Source organism: Salvelinus alpinus, chromosome 11 (assembly GCF_045679555.1).
Source record: "Salvelinus alpinus chromosome 11, SLU_Salpinus.1, whole genome shotgun sequence".
NCBI classification, from domain to species: Eukaryota; Metazoa; Chordata; class Actinopteri; order Salmoniformes; family Salmonidae; genus Salvelinus; species Salvelinus alpinus.
Window position 1 is genome coordinate 72,738,773 of NC_092096.1, and position 22,260 is coordinate 72,761,032.

General features: G+C 49.6%; 1 protein-coding gene across 1 annotated transcript in view; it reads right to left on the bottom strand.

The window, feature by feature from the left end:
* Window positions 1-22,260, bottom strand: part of LOC139534763 (FRAS1-related extracellular matrix protein 2-like) — a 77,537-nt gene that overhangs the window by 17,010 nt on the left and 38,267 nt on the right. Inside the window, exons 25-27 of the mRNA XM_071334189.1 lie at window positions 8,159-8,289; window positions 7,843-7,974; window positions 7,194-7,528 (exon numbers count right to left, since the gene is read on the bottom strand). Coding sequence (XP_071190290.1) covers window positions 7,194-7,528; window positions 7,843-7,974; window positions 8,159-8,289 — 598 coding nt within the window. The remainder of the gene's footprint in view (window positions 1-7,193; window positions 7,529-7,842; window positions 7,975-8,158; window positions 8,290-22,260) is intronic.

Here is a 22,260-nt window from a genome sequence, read left to right on the forward strand (position 1 = left end):
GTTCAGGACCTGAAGACAGGGGAATGGAGACACGTTCAGGACCTGAAGACAGGGGAATGGAGACACGTTCAGGACCTGAAGACAGGGGAATGGAGACAGACACGTTCAGGACCTGAAGACAGGGGAATGGAGACACGTTCAGGACCTGAAGACAGGGGAATGGAGACACATTCAGGACCTAAAGACAAGGGAATGGAGACACGTTCAGGACCTGAAGACAGGGGAATGGAGACACGTTCAGGACCTGAAGACAAGGGAATGGAGACACGTTCAGGACCTGAAGACAAGGGAATGGAGACACGTTCAGGACCTGAAGACAGGGGAATGGAGACACATTCAGGACCTGAAGACAGAGGAATGGAAACACGTTCAGGACCTGAAGACAGGGGAATGGAGACACATTCAGGACCTGAAGACAGAGGAATGGAGACAGACACGTTGAGGACCTGAAGACAGGGGAATGGAGACACATTCAGGACCTGAAGACAGGGGAATGGAGACACGTTGAGGACCTGAAGACAGGGGAATGGAGACACGTTCAGGACCTAAAGACAGGGGAATGGAGACACGTTGAGGACCTGAAGACAGGGGAATGGAGACACGTTGAGGACCTAAAGACAGGGGAATGGAGACACGTTGAGGACCTGAAGACAGGGGAATGGAGACAGACACGTTGAGGACCTAAAGACAGGGGAATGGAGACAGACACGTTGATGACCTGAAGACAGGGGAATGGAGACACGTTGAGGACCTGAAGACAGGGGAATGGAGACACTTTGAGGACCTGAAGACAGGGGAATGGAGACAGACACGTTCGGGACCTAAAGACAAGGGAATGGAGACACGTTGAGGACCTGAAGACAGGGGAATGGAGACAGACACGTTGAGGACCTAAAGACAGGGGAATGGAGACACATTCAGGACCTGAAGACAGGGGAATGGAGACAGACACTTTCAGGACCTGAAGACAGGGGAAAAGATGGAGACAGACACGTTCAGGACCTAAAGACAGGGGAATGGAGACAGACACGTTGAGGACCTGAAGACAGGGGAATGGAGACACGTTGAGGACCTGAAGACAGGGGAATGGAGACACATTCAGGGCCTAAAGACAGGGGAATGGAGACACGTTGAGGACCTGAAGACAGGGGAATGGAGACACGTTGATGACCTAAAGACAGGGGAATGGAGACAGACACGTTGAGGACCTGAAGACAGGGGAATGGAGACACGTTGAGGACCTGAAGACAGGGGAATGGAGACACATTCAGGACCTAAAGACAGGGGAATGGAGACACGTTGAGGACCTGAAGACAGGGGAATGGAGACACGTTCAGGACCTGAAGACAGGGGAATGGAGACACGTTCAGGACCTGAAGACAGGGGAATGGAGACAGACACGTTCAGGACCTGAAGACAGGGGAATGGAGACACGTTCAGGACCTGAAGACAGGGGAATGGAGACGCATTCAGGACCTAAAGACAGGGGAATGGAGACACATTGAGGACCTGAAGACAGGGGAATGGAGACACATTCAGGACCTGAAGACAGGGGAATGGAGACACGTTCAGGACCTGAAGACAGGGGAATGGAGACACATTCAGGACCTGAAGACAGGGGAATGGAGACAGACACATTCAGGACCTGAAGACAGGGGAATGGAGACAGACACGTTCAGGACCTGAAGACAGGGGAATGGAGACAGACACATTCAGGACCTGAAGACAGGGGAATGGAGACACGTTCAGGACCTGAAGACAGGGGAATGGAGACAGACACGTTCAGGACCTGAAGACAGGGGAATGGAGACAGACACGTTGATGAAGACAGGGGAATGGAGACAGACACGTTGATGAAGACAGGGCAATGGAGACAGACACGTTGATGAAGACAGAGGAATGGAGACAGAAACGTTGATGAAGACAGGGGAATGGAGAAAGACACATTGATGAAGACAAGGGAATGGAGACAGAAACGTTGATGAAGACAGGGGAATGGAGACAGACACGTTGATGAAGACAGGGGAATGGAGACAGACACGTTGATGAAGACAGGGCAATGGAGACAGACACGTTGATGAAGACAGAGGAATGGAGACAGAAACGTTGATGAAGACAGGGGAATGGAGAAAGACACATTGATGAAGACAAGGGAATGGAGACAGACACGTTGATGAAGACAGGAGAATGTAGACAGAAACGTTGATGAAGACAGGGGAATGGAGAAAGACACATTGATGAAGACAAGGGAATGGAGACAGACACGTTGATGAAGACAGGGGAATGGAGACAGAAACGTTGATGAAGACAGGGGAATGGAGAAAGACACATTGATGAAGACAAGGGAATGGAGACAGACACGTTGATGAAGACAGGAGAATGTAGACAGAAACGTTGATGAAGACAGGGGAATGGAGACAGACACGTTGATGAAGACAAGGGAATGGAGACAGACACGTTGATGAAGACAGGGCAATGGAGACAGACACGTTGATGAAGACAGAGGAATGGAGACAGAAACGTTGATGAAGACAGGGGAATGGAGAAAGACACATTGATGAAGACAAGGGAATGGAGACAGACACGTTGATGAAGACAGAGGAATGGAGACAGACACGTTGATGAAGACAGGGGAATGGAGACAGACACGTTGATGAAGACAGGGGAATGGAGACAGACACTTTGATGAAGACAGGGGAATGGAGACAGACACGTTGATGAAGACAGGGGAATGGAGAACGAAAAGATTATGATGAAGACAGGGGAATGGAGACAGACACGTTGATGAAGACAGGGGAATGGAGACAGAAACGTTGATGAAGACTGGGGAATGGAGACAGACACGTTGATGAAGACAGGGGAATGGAGACAGACACGTTGATGAAGACAGGGGAATGGAGACAGACACGTTGATGAAGACAGGGCAATGGAGACAGACACGTTGATGAAGACAGAGGAATGGAGACAGACACGTTGATGAAGACTGGGGAATCTAGAAACGTTGATGAAGACAGGGGAATGGAGACACGTTGATGAAGACAGGGGAATGGAGACACGTTGATGAAGACAGGGGAATGGAGACACGTTGATGAAGACAGGGGTGACATCCTCTACTGTATATGAACTCAGCTGCCACTTCATTACAGCCGTTAGAGGCAGTTTATCACAGAGCACTGTGCTTCACTACAGAGACAGTTTTAGTACGAATCACTGCATTCTCCCAGGAAGCTGGTTGGCCCTCTGTCATCACTGCATTGTCTCCCAGGAAGCTGGTTGTCCCTCTGTCATCACTGAATTCTCCCAGGAAGCTGGTTGGCCCTCTGTCATCACTGCATTCTCCCAGAAATCTGGTTGGCCCTCTGTCATCACTGCAGTCTCTACCATAAAGCTGGTTGGCCCTCTGTCATCACTGCATTGTCTCCCAGAAAGCTGGTTGGCCCTCTGTCATCACTGCATTCTCCCAGAAAGCTGGTTGGCCCTCTGTCATCACTGCATTCTCCCAGGAAGCTGGTTGGCCCTCTGTCATCACTGCATTCTCCCAGAAAGCTGGTTGGCCCTCTGTCATCACTGCATTCTCCCAGAAAGCTGGTTGGCCCTCTAATGTCATCACTGCATTCTCCCAGAAAGCTGGTTGGCCCTCTGTCATCACTGCATTCTCCCAGAAAGCTGGTTGGCCCTCTGTCATCACTGCATTCTCCCAGGAAGCTGGTTGGCCCTCTGTCATCACTGCATTCTCCCAGGAAGCTGGTTGGCCCTCTGTCATCACTGCATTCTCCCAGAAAGCTGGTTGGCCCTCTGATGTCATCACTGCATTCTCCCAGGAAGCTGGTTGGCCCTGTGTCATCACTGCATTCTCCCAGGAAGCTGGTTGGCCCTCTGTCATCACTGCATTGTCTCCCAGGAAGCTTGTTGGCCCTCTGTCATCACTGCATTCCCTACCAGAAAGCTGGTTGGCCCTCTGTCATCACTGCATTGTCTCCCAGGAAGCTGGTTGGCCCTCTGTCATCACTGCATTGTCTCCCAGGAAGCTTGTTGGCCCTCTGTCATCACTGCATTCCCTACCATAAAGCTGGTTGTCCCTCTGTCATCACTGCATTGTCTCCCAGGAAGCTGGTTGTCCCTCTGTCATCACTGCATTGTCTCCCAGAAGCTGGTTGTCCCTCTGTCATCACTGCATTCTCCCAGGAAGCTGGTTGGCCCTCTGTCATCACTGCATTGTCTCCCAGGAAGCTGGTTGTCCCTCTGTCATCACTGCATTGTCTCATGGAAGCTGGTTGTCCCTCTGTCATCACTGCATTGTCTCCCAGAAAGCTGGTTGTCCCTCTGTCATCACTGCATTGTCTCCCAGGAAGCTGGTTGGCCCACTGATGTCATCACTGCATTGTCTCCCAGGAAGCTGGTTGGCCCTCTGATGTCATCACTGCATTGTCTCATGGAAGCTGGTTGTCCCTCTGATGTCATCACTGCATTGTCTCCCAGGAAGCTGGTTGGCCCTCTGATGTCATCACTGCATTGTCTCCCAGGAAGCTGGTTGGCCCTCTGATGTCATCACTGCATTGTCTCATGGAAGCTGGTTGTCCCTCTGATGTCATCACTGCATTGTCTCCCAGGAAGCTGGTTGGCCCTCTGATGTCATCACTGCATTGTCTCATGGAAGCTGGTTGTCCCTCTGTCATCACTGCATTGTCTCCCAGGAAGCTGGTTGGCCCTCTGATGTCATCACTGCATTGTCTCCCAGGAAGCTGGTTGGCCCTCTGATGTCATCACTGCATTGTCTCCCAGGAAGCTGGTTGGCCCTCTGATGTCATCACTGCATTGTCTCCCAGGAAGCTGGTTGGCCCTCTGATGTCATCACTGCATTGTCTCCCAGGAAGCTGGTTGGCCCTCTGATGTCATCACTGCATTGTCTCCCAGGAAGCTGGTTGGCCCTCTGATGTCATCACTGCATTGTCTCCCAGGAAGCTGGTTGGCCCTTTTTGATGTCACGTTGCTATTGTTTTTATTTATAAAGCCCTTTTACAAAAAGTCCCACTGTACTTAACATCATTACTAAACTATAGACATACGAGTTACCGCACCTGGGATGGAGAAATTCCTTTGGTCTCTACTGAGTTAGGTAAATCATGTTTTAGTTTTTAGTTGCACCTTATTGTTGAGGAACAATCTTGAAAATGTTCTGAAATGTGATGTTTTGGTTTCTCTAGAAAGCTGAATGTCTTTCCTCGTCTCGGTGTTGCTCCTTTCTCCTTGAATTTAGTCTATTTATTCTCACGTGTGTATTTTCTGTCATTTCTGTAATTCAGGGCTCATCTGTAAACTAGACCTTGGTCTCAGTATAACTCCCTGATAAAATAAAGGTTAAATAAATAAACAAAGAAAATAAATAAAGAACCAATGAAAAGACAGGACACTAAGGTGTGAGGTATGTAGGGCAGGTTAAGGGACGTGTGGTGCCATTTGGAGGAAGCCTGCCAGAGTCTTTGACCTGTCCAGTCAAATCCATATGAAGGAAAGGAGGTAAGGGGAGGAAGTAGCATTAGAGGTAAGATGAGGAAGTAGCATTAGAGGTAAGATGAGGAAGTAGCATTAGAGGTAAGGGGAGGAAGTATCATTAGAGGTAAGGGGAGGAAGTATCATTAGAGGTAAGGGGAGGAAATAGCATTAGAGGTAAGGGGAGGAAGTATCATTAGAGGTAAGGGGAGGAAGTAGCATTAGAGGTAAGGGGAGGAAGTAGCATTAGAGGTAAGGGGAGGAAGTATCATTAGAGGTAAGGGGAGGAAGTATCATTAGAGGTAAGGGGAGGAAGTATCATTAGAGGTAAGGGGAGGAAGTAGCATTAGAGGTAAGGGGAGGAAGTATCATTAGAGGTAAGGGGAGGAAGTATCATTAGAGGTAAGGGGAGGAAGTATCATTAGAGGTAAGGGGAGGAAGTATCATTAGAGGTAAGGGGAGGAAGTATCATTAGAGGTAAGGGGAGGAAGTATCATTAGAGGTAAGGGGAGGAAGTAGCATTAGAGGTAAGGGGAGGAAGTAGCATTAGAGGTAAGGGGAGGAAGTAGCATTAGAGGTAAGGGGAGGAAGTATCATTAGAGGTAAGGGGAGGAAGTATCATTAGAGGTAAGGGGAGGAAGTAGCATTAGAGGTAAGGGGAGGAAGTATCATTAGAGGTAAGGGGAGGAAGTATCATTAGAGGTAAGGGGAGGAAGTATCATTAGAGGTAAGGGGAGGAAGTATCATTAGAGGTAAGGGGAGGAAGTATCATTAGAGGTAAGGGGAGGAAGTATCATTAGAGGTAAGGGGAGGAAGTATCATTAGAGGTAAGGGGAGGAAGTAGCATTAGAGGTAAGGGGAGGAAGTTGCATTAGAGGTAAGGGGAGGAAGTAGCATTAGAGGTAAGGGGAGGAAGTAGCATTAGAGGTAAGGGAGGAAGTATCATTAGAGGTAAGGGGAGGAAGTATCATTAGAGGTAAGGGGAGGAAGTATCATTAGAGGTAAGGGGGGGAAGTATCATTAGAGGTAAGGGGAGGAAGTAGCATTAGAGGTAAGGGGAGGAAGTATCATTAGAGGTAAGGGGAGGAAGTAGCATTAGAGGTAAGGGGAGGAAGTTGCATTAGAGGTAAGGGGAGGAAGTAGCATTAGAGGTAAGGGGAGGAAGTAGCATTAGAGGTAAGGGGAGGAAGTAGCATTAGAGGTAAGGGGAGGAAGTAGCATTAGAGGTAAGGGGAGGAAGTAGCATTAGAGGCAAGGGGAGGAAGTAGCATTAGATCATTGAGATACAGCCCCTGGCTACGGTACAAACACTTAAAAGACACACCCTCTCCCCTCAGCCCTCAAATGAAGTGGACACTTCTGATGACGTTTCATGACGTCTGATGAGTGTACACTTGCAGGGCAAGGGGTGAGGGAGGAAGGAATGATTTATAAATGGACCCCCCTTGCCCGGAAAGATTGGTTCCTACCATTTATGTAATACTAGTTCCTACCTGTCCGTCCGTCCTTACGGTCCCCCCACAGTCAGACAGCAGGTCGCTGATGCTGTAGTATCCAGGGAAGATTGGTTCCTACGTTTATGTAATACTAGTTCCTACCTGTCCGTCCGTCCTTACGGTCCCCCCACAGTCAGACAGCAGGTCGATGATGCTGTAGTATCCAGGGAAGATTGGTTCCTACGTTTATTTAATACTAGTTCCTACCTGTCCGTCCGTCCTTACGGTCCCCCCACAGTCAGACAGCAGGTCGCTGATGCTGTAGTATCCAGAGAAGCTCCAGACACACGTCTCCAGGTCCAGACTGTTATAGAAACCCAGGGAGAGAGCTCCGTCCTGGGCTATGCTGTTCCGGAGGTGAGACCCTCCCACCACGCCGGCCACGGCCACCCCAGCCGAGGTGAGCCCCAGACGGGTGGCGCTGGCATCGCCTGGCCCCCCCTGGAGGTTGGAACAACGGTGGTTCCCCAACCGAGAGGGGTCGTGGTTCAAGGTTAGGGCCAGGTTGGAGAGGGGACGGGTGGAGATGAAAGGCAGCATACCTGGGGAGAGACAGGTGAGGGGTTAGACCCAGAGGGGTCAAAGGTTAGAGGTCAGGTATAGTGTCAATGTGACCGATTGTGATTGAGTGATCAAAAAAGGGGAGAGTTGAGAGGTGAGAGTTCAAAGGTGAGAGGTGAGGGGTGAGAGTTCAAAGGGGAGAGGTGAGGGGTGAGAGTTCAAAGGCGAGAGGTGAGGGGTCAGGGGTCAGGGTCAATTGAGAGGTCAAGGTTATGGCCAGGTTGGAGAGAGGACAGGTGGTGATGTGATGGGTGAGAGTTAAAAGTTTAGGGGTCAAAGGCAAGGGGTCAGGTACCATCTACATGTGGCATAGTGACTGTTAGCCTGATGAGGTTGGGGTGCTGTGGGTCGTCTGGTCCCGTGTAGCGGATCTTAGCAGAGAACGGTTCAGCCCCTATCGCCCCAGGGGTATGAGGAGGGCACAGACCTGTAAGAGGACATGACAACAGCTTTTAGGGTGACACAATAACTAATCAATCAATCAATCATGAGGAGGGCACAGACATGGGGATGACAGGAGAACAACAGTTAGGATATAAGGTAATGTAGCCTACTGCATCTAGTCTGAAGCAGAGACTTTTATTTGCACTTATTTTACTTATACTACTCACCCTCCTCCATGCTGACCTCCACCTGAGGGCTAGTCAGCCCCAGTCCTCCCCGTCCCGTCGTGCTCACAGCTCGGGCAGAGCACTGCACCCTGGCCCCTGCCTGAAGGTAAACAGCATCCAGCAGCATGGACCTGGTGGAGGAAAGGAAAGGGCTCAACTCTAACCTGGTGGAGGAAAGGAAAGGACTCAACTCTAACCTGGTAGAGGAAAGGAAAGGGCTCAACTCTAACCTGGTGGAGGAAAGGAAAGGACTCAACTCTAACCTGGTGGAGGAAAGGAAAGGGCTCAACTCTAACCTGGTGGAGGAAAGGAAAGGGCTCAACTCTAACCTGGTAGAGGAAAGGAAAGGGCTCAACTCTAACCTGGTGGAGGAAAGGAAAGGGCTCAACTCTAACCTGGTAGAGGAAAGGAAAGGGCTCAACTCTAACCTGGTGGAGGAAAGGAAAGGGCTCAACTCTAACCTGGTGGAGGAAAGGAAAGGACTCAACTCTAACCTGGTAGAGGAAAGGAAAGGGCTCAACTCTAACCTGGTGGAGGAAAGGAAAGGGCTCAACTCTAACCTGGTAGAGGAAAGGAAAGGGCTCAACTCTAACCTGGTAGAGGAAAGGAAAGGGCTCAACTCTAACCTGGTGGAGGAAAGGAAAGGGCTCAACTCTAACCTGGTAGAGGAAAGGAAAGGGCTCAACTCTAACCTGGTAGAGGAAAGGAAAGGGCTCAACTCTAACCTGGTAGAGGAAAGGAAAGAGCTCAACTCTAACCTGGTGGAGGAAAGGAAAGGGCTCAACTCTAACCTGGTAGAGGAAAGGGCTCAACTCTAACCTGGTGGAGGAAAGGAAAGGGCTCCACTCTAACCTGGTAGAGGAAAGGGCTCAACTCTAACCTGGTGGAGGAAAGGAAAGGCCTCAACTCTAACCTGGTGGAGGAAAGGAAAGGGCTCAACTCTAACCTGGTAGAGGAAAGGGCTCAACTCTAACCTGGTGGAGGAAAGGAAAGGAAAGGGCTCAACTCTAACCTGGTAGAGGAAAGGAAAGGAAAGGGCTCAACTCTAACCTGGTGGAGGAAAGGAAAGGAAAGAGCTCAACTCTAACCTGGTAAAGGAAAGGAAAGGGCTCAACTCTAACCTGGTGGAGGAAAGGAAAGGAAAGTGCTCAACTCTAACCTGGTGGAGGGAAGGAAAGGGCTCAACTCTAACCTGGTGTAGGAAAGGAAAGGGCTCAAATCTAACCTAGTGGAGGAAAGGAAAGGGCTCAACTCTAACCTGGTGGAGGAAAGGAAAGGGCTCAACTCTAACCTGGTGGAGGAAAGGAAAGGAAAGAGCTCAACTATAACCTGGTAGAGGAAAGGAAAGGGCTCAACTCTAACCTGGTAGAGGAAAGGAAAGAGCTCAACTCTAACCTGGTAGAGGAAAAGAAAGGGCTCAACTCTAACCTGGTAGAGGAAAGGGCTCAACTCTAACCTGGTGGAGGAAAGGAAAGGGCTCCACTCTAACCTGGTAGAGGAAAGGGCTCAACTCTAACCTGGTGGAGGAAAGGAAAGGGCTCAACTCTAACCTGGTGGAGGAAAGGAAAGGGCTCAACTCTAACCTGGTAGAGGAAAGGGCTCAACTCTAACCTGGTGGAGGAAAGGAAAGGAAAGGGCTCAACTCTAACCTGGTAGAGGAAAGGAAAGGGCTCAACTCTAACCTGGTGGAGGAAAGGAAAGGGCTCAACTCTAACCTGGTAGAGGAAAGGGCTCAACTCTAACCTGGTGGAGGAAAGGAAAGGAAAGGGCTCAACTCTAACCTGGTGGAGGAAAGGAAAGGGCTCAACTCTTACCTGGTGGAGGAAAGGAAAGGGCTCAACTCTAACCTGGTAGAGGAAAGGAAAGGGCTCAACTCTAACCTGGTGGAGGAAAGGAAAGGGCTCAACTCTAACCTGGTGGAGGAAAGGAAAGGAAAGAGCTCAACTCTAACCTGGTGGAGGAAAGGAAAGGAAAGAGCTCAACTCTAACGTGGTGGAGGAAAGGAAAGGAAAGAGCTCAACTCTAACCTGGTGGAGGAAAGGAAAGGAAAGAGCTCAACTCTAACCTGGTGGAGGAAAGGAAAGGAAAGGGCTCAACTCTAACCTGGTGGAGGAAAGGAAAGGAAAGAGCTCAACTCTAACCTGGTGGAGGAAAGGAAAGGAAAGGGCTCAACTCTAACCTGGTAGAGGAAAGGAAAGGAAAGGGCTCAACTCTAACCTGGTGGAGGAAAGGAAAGGGCTCAACTCTAACCTGGTAGAGGAAAGGAAAGGGCTCAACTCTAACCTGGTGGAGGAAAGGAAAGGGCTCAACTATAACCTGGTGTAGGAAAGGAAAGGGCTCAACTCTAACCTGGTGGAGGAAAGGAAAGGGCTCAACTCTAACCTGGTGGAGGAAAGGAAAGGGCTCAACTCTAACCTGGTGGAGGAAAGGAAAGGAAAGAGCTCAACTCTAACCTGGTAAAGGAAAGGAAAGGGCTCAACTCTAACCTGGTGGAGGAAAGGAAAGGAAAGTGCTCAACTCTAACCTGGTGGAGGGAAGGAAAGGGCTCAACTCTAACCTGGTGTAGGAAAGGAAAGGGCTCAAATCTAACCTAGTGGAGGAAAGGAAAGTGCTCAACTCTAACCTGGTGGAGGAAAGGAAAGGGCTCAACTCTAACCTGGTGGAGGAAAGGAAAGGAAAGAGCTCAACTATAACCTGGTAGAGGAAAGGAAAGGGCTCAACTCTAACCTGGTAGAGGAAAGGAAAGAGCTCAACTCTAACCTGGTAGAGGAAAGGAAAGGGCTCAACTCTAACCTGGTAGAGGAAAGGGCTCAACTCTAACCTGGTGGAGGAAAGGAAAGGGCTCCACTCTAACCTGGTAGAGGAAAGGGCTCAACTCTAACCTGGTGGAGGAAAGGAAAGGGCTCAACTCTAACCTGGTGGAGGAAAGGAAAGGGCTCAACTCTAACCTGGTAGAGGAAAGGGCTCAACTCTAACCTGGTGGAGGAAAGGAAAGGAAAGGGCTCAACTCTAACCTGGTAGAGGAAAGGAAAGGAAAGGGCTCAACTCTAACCTGGTGGAGGAAAGGAAAGGGCTCAACTCTAACCTGGTAGAGGAAAGGGCTCAACTCTAACCTGGTGGAGGAAAGGAAAGGAAAGGGCTCAACTCTAACCTGGTGGAGGAAAGGAAAGGGCTCAACTCTAACCTGGTGGAGGAAAGGAAAGGGCTCAACTCTAACCTGGTAGAGGAAAGGAAAGGGCTCAACTCTAACCTGGTGGAGGAAAGGAAAGGGCTCAACTCTAACCTGGTGGAGGAAAGGAAAGGAAAGAGCTCAACTCTAACCTGGTGGAGGAAAGGAAAGGAAAGAGCTCAACTCTAACCTGGTGGAGGAAAGGAAAGGAAAGAGCTCAACTCTAACCTGGTGGAGGAAAGGAAAGGAAAGAGCTCAACTCTAACCTGGTGGAGGAAAGGAAAGGAAAGGGCTCAACTCTAACCTGGTGGAGGAAAGGAAAGGAAAGAGCTCAACTCTAACCTGGTGGAGGAAAGGACAGGAAAGGGCTCAACTCTAACCTGGTAGAGGAAAGGAAAGGAAAGGGCTCAACTCTAACCTGGTGGAGGAAAGGAAAGGGCTCAACTCTAACCTGGTAGAGGAAAGGAAAGGGCTCAACTCTAACCTGGTGGAGGAAAGGAAAGGGCTCAACTATAACCTGGTGTAGGAAAGGAAAGGGCTCAACTCTAACCTGGTGGAGGAAAGGAAAGGGCTCAACTCTAACCTGGTGGAGGAAAGGAAAGGGCTCAACTCTAACCTGGTGGAGGAAAGGAAAGGAAAGAGCTCAACTCTAACCTGGTAAAGGAAAGGAAAGGGCTCAACTCTAACCTGGTGGAGGAAAGGAAAGGAAAGTGCTCAACTCTAACCTGGTGGAGGGAAGGAAAGGGCTCAACTCTAACCTGGTGTAGGAAAGGAAAGGGCTCAAATCTAACCTAGTGGAGGAAAGGAAAGGGCTCAACTCTAACCTGGTGGAGGAAAGGAAAGGGCTCAACTCTAACCTGGTGGAGGAAAGGAAAGGAAAGAGCTCAACTCTAACCTGGTAGAGGAAAGGAAAGGAAAGGGCTCAACTCTAACCTGGTGGAGGGAAGGAAAGGGCTCAACTCTAACCTGGTGTAGGAAAGGAAAGGGCTCAACTCTAACCTGGTGGAGGAAAGGAAAGGAAAGGGCTCAACTCTAATCTGGTGGAGGAAAGGACAGGAAAGAGCTCAACTCTAACCTGGTGGAGGAAAGGAAAGGAAAGAGCTCAACTCTAACCTGGTGGAGGAAAGGAAAGGAAAGGGCTCAACTCTAACCTGGTGGAGGAAAGGAAAGGAAAGGGCTCAACTCTAACCTGGTGGAGGAAAGGAAAGGAAAGGGCTCAACTCTAACCTGGTGGAGGAAAGGAAAGGAAAGGGCTCAACTCTAACCTGGTGGAGGAAAGGAAAGGGCTCAACTCTAACCTGGTAGAGGAAGGAAAGGGCTCAACTCTAACCTGGTAGAGGAAAGGAAAGGAAAGGGCTCAACTCTAACCTGGTGGAGGAAAGGAAAGGGCTCAACTCTAACCTGGTGGAGGAAAGGAAAGAGCTCAACTCTAACCTGGTGGAGGAAAGGAAAGGGCTCAACTCTAACCTGGTAGAGGAAAGGAAAGGAAAGAGCTCAACTCTAACCTGGTGGAGGAAAGGAAAGGGCTCAACTCTAACCTGGTGGAGGAAAGGAAAGGGCTCAACTCTAACCTGGTAGAGGAAAGGAAAGGAAAGGGCTCAACTCTAACCTGGTGGAGGAAAGGAAAGGGCTCAACTCTAACCTGGTAGAGGAAAGGAAAGGAAAGGGCTCAACTCTAACCTGGTGGAGGAAAGGAAAGGGCTCAACTCTAACCTGGTGAAGGAAAGGAAAGGGCTCAACTCTAACCTGGTGGAGGAAAGGAAAGGAAAGGGCTCAACTCTAACCTGGTGGAGGAAAGGAAAGGGCTCAACTCTAACCTGGTGGAGGAAAGGAAAGGGCTCAACTCTAACCTGGTGGAGGAAAGGAAAGGGCTCAACTCTAACCTGGTAGAGGAAGGAAAGGAAAGGGCTCAACTCTAACCTGGTGGAGGAAAGGAAAGGGCTCAACTCTAACCTGGTGGAGGAAAGGAAAGGGCTCAACTCTAACCTGGTGGAGGAAAGGAAAGGAAAGGGCTCAACTCTAACCTGGTAGAGGGAAGGAAAGGAAAGGGCTCAACTCTAACCTGGTGGAGGAAAGGAAAGGGCTCAACTCTAACCTGGTGGAGGAAAGGAAAGGGCTCAACTCTAACCTGGTGGAGGAAAGGAAAGGGCTCAACTCTAACCTGGTGGAGGAAAGGAAAGGAAAGGGCTCAACTCTAACCTGGTGGAGGAAAGGAAAGAGCTCAACTCTAACCTGGTGGAGGAAAGGAAAGGGCTCAACTCTAACCTGGTGGAGGAAAGGAAAGGGCTCAACTCTAACCTGGTGGAGGAAAGGAAAGGGCTCAACTCTAACCTGGTGAAGGAAAGGAAAGGGCTCAACTCTAACCTGGTGGAGGAAAGGAAAGGGCTCAACTCTAACCTGGTGGAGGAAAGGAAAGGGCTCAACTCTAACCTGGTGGAGGAAAGGAAAGGGCTCAACTCTAACCTGGTGGAGGAAAGGAAAGGGCTCAACTCTAACCTGGTAGAGGAAGGAAAGGAAAGGGCTCAACTCTAACCTGGTGGAGGAAAGGAAAGGGCTCAACTCTAACCTGGTGGAGGAAAGGAAAGGGCTCAACTCTAACCTGGTAGAGGGAAGGAAAGGAAAGGGCTCAACTCTAACCTGGTGGAGGAAAGGAAAGGGCTCAACTCTAACCTGGTGGAGGAAAGGAAAGGGCTCAACTCTAACCTGGTGGAGGAAAGGAAAGGGCTCAATTCTAACCTGGTGGAGGAAAGGAAAGGAAAGAGCTCAACTCTAACCTGGTGGAGGAAAGGAAAGGAAAGAGCTCAACTCTAACCTGGTGGAGGAAAGGAAAGGAAAGGGCTCAACTCTAACCTGGTGGAGGAAAGGAAAGGAAAGGGCTCAACTCTAACCTGGTGGAGGAAAGGAAAGGAAAGGGCTCAACTCTAACCTGGTGGAGGAAAGGAAAGGAAAGGGCTCAACTCTAACCTGGTGGAGGAAAGGAAAGGGCTCAACTCTAACCTGGTAGAGGAAGGAAAGGGCTCAACTCTAACCTGGTAGAGGAAAGGAAAGGAAAGGGCTCAACTCTAACCTGGTGGAGGAAAGGAAAGGGCTCAACTCTAACCTGGTGGAGGAAAGGAAAGAGCTCAACTCTAACCTGGTGGAGGAAAGGAAAGGGCTCAACTCTAACCTGGTAGAGGAAAGGAAAGGAAAGAGCTCAACTCTAACCTGGTGGAGGAAAGGAAAGGGCTCAACTCTAACCTGGTGGAGGAAAGGAAAGGGCTCAACTCTAACCTGGTAGAGGAAAGGAAAGGAAAGGGCTCAACTCTAACCTGGTGGAGGAAAGGAAAGGGCTCAACTCTAACCTGGTGGAGGAAAGGAAAGGGCTCAACTCTAACCTGGTGGAGGAAAGGAAAGGGCTCAACTCTAACCTGGTGAAGGAAAGGAAAGGGCTCAACTCTAACCTGGTGGAGGAAAGGAAAGGAAAGGGCTCAACTCTAACCTGGTGGAGGAAAGGAAAGGGCTCAACTCTAACCTGGTGGAGGAAAGGAAAGGGCTCAACTCTAACCTGGTGGAGGAAAGGAAAGGGCTCAACTCTAACCTGGTAGAGGAAGGAAAGGAAAGGGCTCAACTCTAACCTGGTGGAGGAAAGGAAAGGGCTCAACTCTAACCTGGTGGAGGAAAGGAAAGGGCTCAACTCTAACCTGGTGGAGGAAAGGAAAGGAAAGGGCTCAACTCTAACCTGGTAGAGGGAAGGAAAGGAAAGGGCTCAACTCTAACCTGGTGGAGGAAAGGAAAGGGCTCAACTCTAACCTGGTGGAGGAAAGGAAAGGGCTCAACTCTAACCTGGTGGAGGAAAGGAAAGGGCTCAACTCTAACCTGGTGGAGGAAAGGAAAGGAAAGGGCTCAACTCTAACCTGGTGGAGGAAAGGAAAGAGCTCAACTCTAACCTGGTGGAGGAAAGGAAAGGGCTCAACTCTAACCTGGTGGAGGAAAGGAAAGGGCTCAACTCTAACCTGGTGGAGGAAAGGAAAGGGCTCAACTCTAACCTGGTGAAGGAAAGGAAAGGGCTCAACTCTAACCTGGTGGAGGAAAGGAAAGGGCTCAACTCTAACCTGGTGGAGGAAAGGAAAGGGCTCAACTCTAACCTGGTGGAGGAAAGGAAAGAGCTCAACTCTAACCTGGTGGAGGAAAGGAAAGGGCTCAACTCTAACCTGGTAGAGGAAAGGAAAGGAAAGAGCTCAACTCTAACCTGGTAGAGGAAAGGAAAGGAAAGGGCTCAACTCTAACCTGGTAGAGGAAAGGAAAGGAAAGAGCTCAACTCTAACCTGGTGGAGGAAAGGAAAGGAAAGAGCTCAACTCTAACCTGGTGGAGGAAAGGAAAGGGCTCAACTCTAACCTGGTAGAGGAAAGGAAAGAGCTCAACTCTAACCTGGTGGAGGAAAGGAAAGGGCTCAACTCTAACCTGGTAGAGGAAAGGAAAGGAAAGAGCTCAACTCTAACCTGGTGGAGGAAGGAAAGGGCTCAACTCTAACCTGGTAGAGGAAAGGGCTCAACTCTAACCTGGTGGAGGAAAGGAAAGGAAAGGGCTCAACTCTAACCTGGTGGAGGAAAGGAAAGGGCTCAACTCTAACCTGGTGGAGGAAAGGAAAGGGCTCAACTCTAACCTGGTAGAGGAAAGGAAAGGGCTCAACTCTAACCTGGTGGAGGAAAGGAAAGGAAAGGGCTCAACTCTAACCTGGTAGAGGAAAGGAAAGGGCTCAACTCTAACCTGGTGGAGGAAAGGAAAGGAAAGGGCTCAACTCTAACCTGGTGGAGGAAAGGAAAGGAAAGAGCTCAACTCTAACCTGGTGGAGGAAAGGAAAGGAAAGAGCTCAACTCTAACCTGGTGGAGGAAAGGAAAGGAAAGAGCTCAACTCTAACCTGGTGGAGGAAAGGAAAGGAAAGAGCTCAACTCTAACCTGGTGGAGGAAAGGAAAGGAAAGGGCTCAACTCTAACCTGGTGGAGGAAAGGAAAGGAAAGAGCTCAACTCTAACCTGGTGGAGGAAAGGAAAGGAAAGGGCTCAACTCTAACCTGGTAGAGGAAAGGAAAGGAAAGGGCTCAACTCTAACCTGGTGGAGGAAAGGAAAGGGCTCAACTCTAACCTGGTAGAGGAAAGGAAAGGGCTCAACTCTAACCTGGTGTAGGAAAGGAAAGGGCTCAACTCTAACCTGGTGGAGGAAAGGAAAGGGCTCAACTCTAACCTGGTGGAGGAAAGGAAAGGGCTCAACTCTAACCTGGTGGAGGAAAGGAAAGGAAAGAGCTCAACTCTATCCTGGTAAAGGAAAGGAAAGGAAAGGGCTCAACTCTAACCTGGTGGAGGAAAGGAAAGGAAAGTGCTCAACTCTAACCTGGTGGAGGGAAGGAAAGGGCTCAACTCTAACCTGGTGTAGGAAAGGAAAGGGCTCAACTCTAACCTAGTGGAGGAAAGGAAAGGGCTCAACTCTAACCTGGTGGAGGAAAGGAAAGGGCTCAACTCTAACCTGGTGGAGGAAAGGAAAGGAAAGAGCTCAACTCTAACCTGGTAGAGGAAAGGAAAGGAAAGGGCTCAACTCTAACCTGGTGGAGGGAAGGAAAGGGCTCAACTCTAACCTGGTGTAGGAAAGGAACGGGCTCAACTCTAACCTGGTGGAGGAAAGGAAAGGAAAGGGCTCAACTCTAAACTGGTGGAGGAAAGGAAAGGAAAGTGCTCAACTCTAACCTGGTGGAGGGAAGGAAAGGGCTCAACTCTAACCTGGTGTAGGAAAGGAAAGGGCTCAACTCTAACCTAGTGGAGGAAAGGAAAGAGCTCAACTCTAACCTGGTGGAGGAAAGGAAAGGAAAGGGCTCAACTCTAACCTGGTAGAGGAAAGGAAAGGAAAGGGCTCAACTCTATCCTGGTGGAGGAAAGGAAAGGGCTCAACTCTAACCTGGTAGAGGAAAGGAAAGGGCTCAACTCTAACCTGGTGGAGGAAAGGAAAGGGCTCAACTCTAACCTGGTGTAGGAAAGGAAAGGGCTCAACTCTAACCTGGTGGAGGAAAGGAAAGGGCTCAACTCTAACCTGGTGGAGGAAAGGAAAGGAAAGAGCTCAACTCTAACCTGGTAAAGGAAAGGAAAGGAAAGGGCTCAACTCTAACCTGGTGGAGGAAAGGAAAGGAAAGTGCTCAACTCTAACCTGGTGGAGGGAAGGAAAGGGCTCAACTCTAACCTGGTGTAGGAAAGGAAAGGGCTCAACTCTAACCTAGTGGAGGAAAGGAAAGGGCTCAACTCTAACCTGGTGGAGGAAAGGAAAGGGCTCAACTCTAACCTGGTGGAGGAAAGGAAAGGAAAGAGCTCAACTCTAACCTGGTAGAGGAAAGGAAAGGAAAGGGCTCAACTCTAACCTGGTGGAGGGAAGGAAAGGGCTCAACTCTAACCTGGTGTAGGAAAGGAAAGGGCTCAACTCTAACCTGGTGGAGGAAAGGAAAGGAAAGGGCTCAACTCTAACCTGGTGGAGGAAAGGAAAGGAAAGTGCTCAACTCTAACCTGGTGGAGGGAAGGAAAGGGCTCAACTCTAACCTGGTGGAGGAAAGGAAAGGGCTCAACTCTAACCTGGTGGAGGAAAGGAAAGGAAAGAGCTCAACTCTAACCTGGTAAAGGAAAGGAAAGGGCTCAACTCTAACCTGGTGGAGGAAAGGAAAGGAAAGTGCTCAACTCTAACCTGGTGGAGGGAAGGAAAGGGCTCAACTCTAACCTGGTGTAGGAAAGGAAAGGGCTCAACTCTAACCTAGTGGAGGAAAGGAAAGGGCTCAACTCTAACCTGGTGGAGGAAAGGAAAGGGCTCAACTCTAACCTGGTGGAGGAAAGGAAAGGAAAGAGCTCAACTCTAACCTGGTAGAGGAAAGAAAAGGAAAGGGCTCAACTCTAACCTGGTGGAGGGAAGGAAAGGGCTCAACTCTAACCTGGTGTAGGAAAGGAAAGGGCTCAACTCTAACCTGGTGGAGGAAAGGAAAGGAAAGGGCTCAACTCTAACCTGGTGGAGGAAAGGAAAGGAAAGTGCTCAACTCTAACCTGGTGGAGGGAAGGAAAGGGCTCAACTCTAACCTGGTGTAGGAAAGGAAAGGGCTCAACTCTAACCTAGTGGAGGAAAGGAAAGGGCTCAACTCTAACCTGGTGGAGGAAAGGAAAGGGCTCAACTCTAACCTGGTGGAGGAAAGGAAAGGAAAGAGCTCAACTCTAACCTGGTAGAGGAAAGGAAAGGAAAGGGCTCAACTCTAACCTGGTGGAGGGAAGGAAAGGGCTCAACTCTAACCTGGTGTAGGAAAGGAAAGGGCTCAACTCTAACCTGGTGGAGGAAAGGAAAGGAAAGGGCTCAACTCTAACCTGGTGGAGGAAAGGAAAGGAAAGAGCTCAACTCTAACCTGGTGGAGGAAAGGAAAGGAAAGAGCTCAACTCTAACCTGGTGGAGGAAAGGAAAGGAAAGGGCTCAACTCTAACCTGGTGGAGGAAAGGAAAGGAAAGGGCTCAACTCTAACCTGGTGGAGGAAAGGAAAGGAAAGGGCTCAACTCTAACCTGGTGGAGGAAAGGAAAGGAAAGGGCTCAACTCTAACCTGGTGGAGGAAAGGAAAGGGCTCAACTCTAACCTGGTAGAGGAAGGAAAGGGCTCAACTCTAACCTGGTAAAGGAAAGGAAAGGAAAGGGCTCAACTCTAACCTGGTGGAGGAAAGGAAAGGGCTCAACTCTAACCTGGTGGAGGAAAGGAAAGAGCTCAACTCTAACCTGGTGGAGGAAAGGAAAGGGCTCAACTCTAACCTGGTAGAGGAAAGGAAAGGAAAGAGCTCAACTCTAACCTGGTGGAGGAAAGGAAAGGGCTCAACTCTAACCTGGTGGAGGAAAGGAAAGGGCTCAACTCTAACCTGGTAGAGGAAAGGAAAGGAAAGGGCTCAACTCTAACCTGGTGGAGGAAAGGAAAGGGCTCAACTCTAACCTGGTGGAGGAAAGGAAAGGGCTCAACTCTAACCTGGTGGAGGAAAGGAAAGGGCTCAACTCTAACCTGGTGAAGGAAAGGAAAGGGCTCAACTCTAACCTGGTGGAGGAAAGGAAAGGAAAGGGCTCAACTCTAACCTGGTGGAGGAAAGGAAAGGGCTCAACTCTAACCTGGTGGAGGAAAGGAAAGGGCTCAACTCTAACCTGGTGGAGGAAAGGAAAGGGCTCAACTCTAACCTGGTAGAGGAAGGAAAGGAAAGGGCTCAACTCTAACCTGGTGGAGGAAAGGAAAGGGCTCAACTCTAACCTGGTGGAGGAAAGGAAAGGGCTCAACTCTAACCTGGTGGAGGAAAGGAAAGGAAAGGGCTCAACTCTAACCTGGTAGAGGGAAGGAAAGGAAAGGGCTCAACTCTAACCTGGTGGAGGAAAGGAAAGGGCTCAACTCTAACCTGGTGGAGGAAAGGAAAGGGCTCAACTCTAACCTGGTGGAGGAAAGGAAAGGGGTCAACTCTAACCTGGTGGAGGAAAGGAAAGGAAAGGGCTCAACTCTAACCTGGTGGAGGAAAGGAAAGAGCTCAACTCTAACCTGGTGGAGGAAAGGAAAGGGCTCAACTCTAACCTGGTAGAGGAAAGGAAAGGAAAGAGCTCAACTCTAACCTGGTAGAGGAAAGGAAAGGAAAGGGCTCAACTCTAACCTGGTAGAGGAAAGGAAAGGAAAGAGCTCAACTCTAACCTGGTGGAGGAAAGGAAAGGAAAGAGCTCAACTCTAACCTGGTGGAGGAAAGGAAAGGGCTCAACTCTAACCTGGTAGAGGAAAGGAAAGAGCTCAACTCTAACCTGGTGGAGGAAAGGAAAGGGCTCAACTCTAACCTGGTAGAGGAAAGGAAAGGAAAGAGCTCAACTCTAACCTGGTGGAGGAAGGAAAGGGCTCAACTCTAACCTGGTGGAGGAAAGGAAAGGAAAGGGCTCAACTCTAACCTGGTGGAGGAAAGGAAAGGAAAGAGCTCAACTCTAACCTGGTAGAGGAAAGGAAAGGAAAGAGCTCAACTCTAACCTGGTGGAGGAAAGAAAGGAAAGGGCTCAACTCTAACCTGGTGGAGGAAAGGAAAGGGCTCAACGCTAACCTGGTAGAGGAAGGAAAGGAAAGGACTCAACTCTAACCTGGTGGAGGAAAGGAAAGGAAAGAGCTCAACTCTAACCTGGTGGAGGAAAGGAGGGCTCAACTCTAACCTGGTAGAGGAAAGGAAAGGGCTCAACTCTAACCTGGTGGAGGAAAGGAAAGGAAAGGGCTCAACTCTAACCTGGTGGAGGAAAGGAAAGGAAAGAGCTCAACTCTAACCTGGTGGAGGAAAGGAAAGGGCTCAACTCTAACCTGGTGGAGGAAAGGAAAGGGCTCAACTCTAACCTGGTGGAGGAAAGGAAAGGAAAGGGCTCAACTCTAACCTGGTAGAGGGAAGGAAAGGAAAGGGCTCAACTCTAACCTGGTGGAGGAAAGGAAAGGGCTCAACTCTAACCTGGTGGAGGAAAGGAAAGGGCTCAACTCTAACCTGGTGGAGGAAAGGAAAGGGCTCAACTCTAACCTGGTGGAGGAAAGGAAAGGAAAGGGCTCAACTCTAACCTGGTGGAGGAAAGGAAAGAGCTCAACTCTAACCTGGTGGAGGAAAGGAAAGGGCTCAACTCTAACCTGGTAGAGGAAAGGAAAGGAAAGAGCTCAACTCTAACCTGGTAGAGGAAAGGAAAGGAAAGAGCTCAACTCTAACCTGGTGGAGGAAAGGAAAGGAAAGAGCTCAACTCTAACCTGGTGGAGGAAAGGAAAGGGCTCAACTCTAACCTGGTAGAGGAAAGGAAAGAGCTCAACTCTAACCTGGTGGAGGAAAGGAAAGGGCTCAACTCTAACCTGGTAGAGGAAAGGAAAGGAAAGAGCTCAACTCTAACCTGGTGGAGGAAGGAAAGGGCTCAACTCTAACCTGGTGGAGGAAAGGAAAGGGCTCAACTCTAACCTGGTGGAGGAAAGGAAAGGAAAGAGCTCAACTCTAACCTGTTAGAGGAAAGGAAAGGAAAGAGCTCAACTCTAACCTGGTGGAGGAAAGAAAGGAAAGGGCTCAACTCTAACCTGGTGGAGGAAAGGAAAGGGCTCAACGCTAACCTGGTAGAGGAAGGAAAGGAAAGGACTCAACTCTAACCTGGTGGAGGAAAGGAAAGGAAAGAGCTCAACTCTAACCTGGTGGAGGAAAGGAAAGGGCTCAACTCTAACCTGGTAGAGGAAAGGAAAGGGCTCAACTCTAACCTGGTGGAGGAAAGGAAAGGAAAGGGCTCAACTCTAACCTGGTGGAGGAAAGGAAAGGAAAGAGCTCAACTCTAACCTGGTGGAGGAAAGGAAAGGGCTCAACTCTAACCTGGTGGAGGAAAGGAAAGGAAAGAGCTCAACTCTAACCTGGTGGAGGAAAGGAAAGGAAAGAGCTCAACTCTAACCTGGTGGAGGAAAGGAAAGAGCTCAACTCTAACCTGGTAGAGGAAAGGAAAGGGCTCAACTCTAACCTGGTGGAGGAAAGGAAAGGAAAGGGCTCAACTCTAACCTGGTGGAGGAAAGGAAAGGGCTCAACTCTAACCTGGTGGAGGAAAGGAAAGGAAAGGGCTCAACTCTAACCTGGTGGAGGAAAGGAAAGGGCTCAACTCTAACCTGGTGGAGGAAAGGAAAGGAAAGAGCTCAACTCTAACCTGGTAGAGGAAAGGAAAGGGCTCAACTCTAACCTGGTGGAGGGAAGGAAAGGAAAGGGCTCAACTCTAACCTGGTGGAGGAAAGGAAAGGGCTCAACTCTAACCTGGTAGAGGAAGGAAAGGAAAGGGCTCAACTCTAACCTGGTGGAGGAAAGGAAAGGAAAGGGCTCAACTCTAACCTGGTGGAGGAAAGGAAAGGAAAGGGCTCAACTCTAACCTGGTGGAGGAAAGGAAAGGGCTCAACTCTAACCT